The following is a 3,144-nucleotide window of genomic DNA, read 5'->3' on the forward strand; positions in this document are numbered from 1 at the left end:
GAAATTCAAGTAAAAAACTTTGCATACATTGCGAAAAATTCTCTGTGCCGGCTATCATAAACGATTTTATTTTCTTCGAGAAAATATCCAATTACGAGCTTGTTTACGACGATTTTGCTGGCTGGGTTCTTTGTCTAATACAAATAAGCGACGTGTTGAAAATTTCAAATTGCCATTGTTAGTCGCTGCAACAACAGCATGTCCTAGTTGGTCGAGTCAGAATTATTTCTTTTAAAGGCACACGGTTCTTCACACTTACGTGCTTTACTACCAAAACGGAAATGGTACCGACAGACCCAATTTTTAGATTGAGACTTACTACGTGACTGGGAATTTTTATTATTACTAAAATACCTCCTTCTTGATCGTGATGGTCTATCATATATTTGCGTTTTAATCTCATTAATGTCCAACTGCAAACGATTAAAACTTTCACACATTTTCGTCGTAACCTTCGCTAAATCTTCCACAATTTTCCCTAAGTCATCAAAATTATTTGAAGAAGTAAGTACTTTACTTTTAACAGCACAAATTTCACTACCACTGGTAATTTTCCAAATTTTATGTGCGAGTTGCAAGAGATCATTAATATTATTTAAATTAGCGCTGGTTAATGCAACATACAAACTTTTAGGTAGTTTCCGCAACCAAATATTTTTTAAGAAAATCGAGTCTATTGTGCTACCCGCTAACTGACTCAAGTGTCCTATAATACTCTGAAGGTCTGCGATCCCCTATCTCAGTATCTGACAAAATTTTAGTAAGTCTTCTCTGCTCGCTTAAAGAATGTCGGTCAATGAGAACTTTTTTTAAATTTTCATAAGTCTCAGTCTGAGGTGGATTTTGTATAACATCAAGTACATTCGCAATAACTTCTTGAGGCAAGGCAGTTATAACGAACTCGTACTTGGTCGAATCCCTACTAATTCCCTTTGTAGCAAATTGCATCTCGGCATGCACGAACCATGCTTCAGGACAGTTAGACCAAAATTGTGGTAATTTTACCGAAGTAGCACAAATTTCAGACCTGTCATACGGATTACGTATATTATCTTGTGACACCTCACAGGGATCTTCAATGTCAATCAGAGACCTACCAAGTCTATCCCCAGCACCTTTTTCTTGGGGAGAACGCAACATATTGGAAGAAGGTTTACAAAAATAAGCTGTTTTTTGTATTTAAAAATAAAATAAAATTGTCTAAGTGTAAATTTTAACACAACTAAACTACGTTAACATAAACTTATCTATTTAGATGTTTTGCTTGATGAAGGTTTGAATGCTGAATGTCTTGCCGTTGTTGTTGATGTTGAGTGGACAACGAATTAAAACACTTTCAGATTGCGGTTGCGACTGTAATTACGTTATGGGATGAATTCATGAGTTAACTCTTTCAACCCTTTAATTTGAGTGTTAGCTTCAATCTGAATGGCTTCGCGTACTTCGCGCCTATTTCGGCGAAGGTTGTTGTTTTTAGAAACGAGCTAATAGTCGTTTTTTGCTAGATCGAAGTAATTACATCCTTGTTTCTTTCTCCAAATTGCATTAAAAATTTACAGATCATAACCTTGCTCAGATAAAGCAATGATGCAGAATTTAACAGCTTGCACCCGACTGCATGCACACAGGACTGAACGAGTTTTGACGGTTTTTTAGTGGTAAGCAGATTATTCAGTTCAACGGACTAGTCCAGCGACAATTTGTGTTCTTCGTTACTCAAGATCGTTTGCCTGTGCTCCTTTGTTCAATGGTTTTTGTGGAAAATCTTTTACATAGCTGCTGGTTAGTTTAGGTTTCGCTTGGCAGCAAAAGCTCCTGGCAGGATCGCCAAAAACTTTGTGTTTAATAAAAATTTAATTAAATTGTTAAATTTTTTAATTTAACAAATTTTTGTATTTTATTTTTTAAAAATCAAAACCCGAATGAATGAATACAAAAATTTTCAACTCAAAATTGATCGTACATAAATAAATGTAACAAGATATTTTCATAAATCAAAGTATTTTAAGAACAAGTGTTTAACAAGTAATGTGTATCACTACAAACTACCAAACGAGGTTTCAGACAAGGGGACTCCCTTTCGTGTGATTTCTTTAATCTGATGTTGGAGAAGATAATAAGAGCCGCAGAACTGAACCGCTCAGGCGCAATACTTTATAAGAGCGTACAATTGCTGGCGTATGCCGACGACATCGATATTATCGGTAAAAACAAGGCCTTCTCGGGATTGGATAGAGAAACAAAGCGAATGGGTCTGGTGGTGAACGAGGACAAAACGAAGTATCTCCTGTCATCACACAAACAGTCAGAGCATACGCGTCTTGCACCCACGTCACTGTTGACAGTTACAAGTTTGAAAAAATAGACGACTTCGTTTATTTGGGAACCAGCATTAACACCAATAATAATGTCAGCCTTGAAATCCAACGGAGAATCACTCTTGCCAACAAGTGCTACTTTGGGCTGAGTAGGCAGTTAAGAAGTAAAGTCCTCTCTCGTCGTACAAAGATCACTCTCTATAAGTTATTCATCATGCCTGTGCTGGTGTATGGCGCGGAGGCATGGACAATGAAAGCATCTGATGAGCCGGCTCTTGGAGTTTTCGAGAAAAAGATTCTGCGAAAGATTTACGGACCTTTATGCGTTGGTGATGGCGAATATCGCAGACGATTTAACGATGAGCTGTATGAGCTTTACAACGGTATAGACATAGTGCAGCGAAATAAAATTCAGCGGCTCCGCTGGCTTGGCCATGTCGTTCGGATGGACAGAAACGCTCCTGCTCTGAAAATATTCAACGCGGGCCGCGATGCTGGTAACAGAGGAAGAGGAAGGCCTCCTCTGCGTTGGAAAGACCAGGTGAAGAAGGACTTGGCTTCACTTGGCATTTCCAATTGGCGTCAGTTAGCACAGAAGAGAAACGACTGGCGTGCTGTTTTGGACTCGGCCAAAATCGCTTAGGCGGTTACAGCGCCAATTAAGAAGAAGAAGATTAATTGATCTAATCGAGTAAAGTGTATAGTGAATGGGAATACAAAAATGGGCTGAGATTTCCATTACGGAACCAATTGCTATTCCGTGCAAAGTATAGTAAATTTTTTTATGGAACTCGGTGGGGATACTAATGGAGGTCTCCTTTAACTA

General features: G+C 38.3%; 1 protein-coding gene across 1 annotated transcript; it reads right to left on the reverse strand.

Annotated features, from left to right (window-relative positions):
- Nucleotides 1-59: 59 nt before the first annotated feature.
- LOC108382587 (uncharacterized) lies at nucleotides 60-1,525 on the reverse strand. The gene is made up of 2 exons (XM_017638954.1): nucleotides 843-1,525; nucleotides 60-809 (listed from the first exon to the last, which is right to left on the reverse strand). Exons 1-2 carry the CDS (start codon nucleotides 1,138-1,140, stop codon nucleotides 682-684), a joined length of 426 nt encoding a protein of 141 aa, XP_017494443.1. The 5' UTR covers nucleotides 1,141-1,525; the 3' UTR covers nucleotides 60-681.
- Nucleotides 1,526-3,144: the final 1,619 nt, after the last annotated feature.

Source organism: Rhagoletis zephyria, unplaced genomic scaffold, assembly GCF_001687245.7.
Source record: "Rhagoletis zephyria isolate East Lansing unplaced genomic scaffold, Rhagoletis_zephyria_1.1 Rzeph_scaffold_27633, whole genome shotgun sequence".
NCBI classification, from domain to species: domain Eukaryota; kingdom Metazoa; phylum Arthropoda; class Insecta; order Diptera; family Tephritidae; genus Rhagoletis; species Rhagoletis zephyria.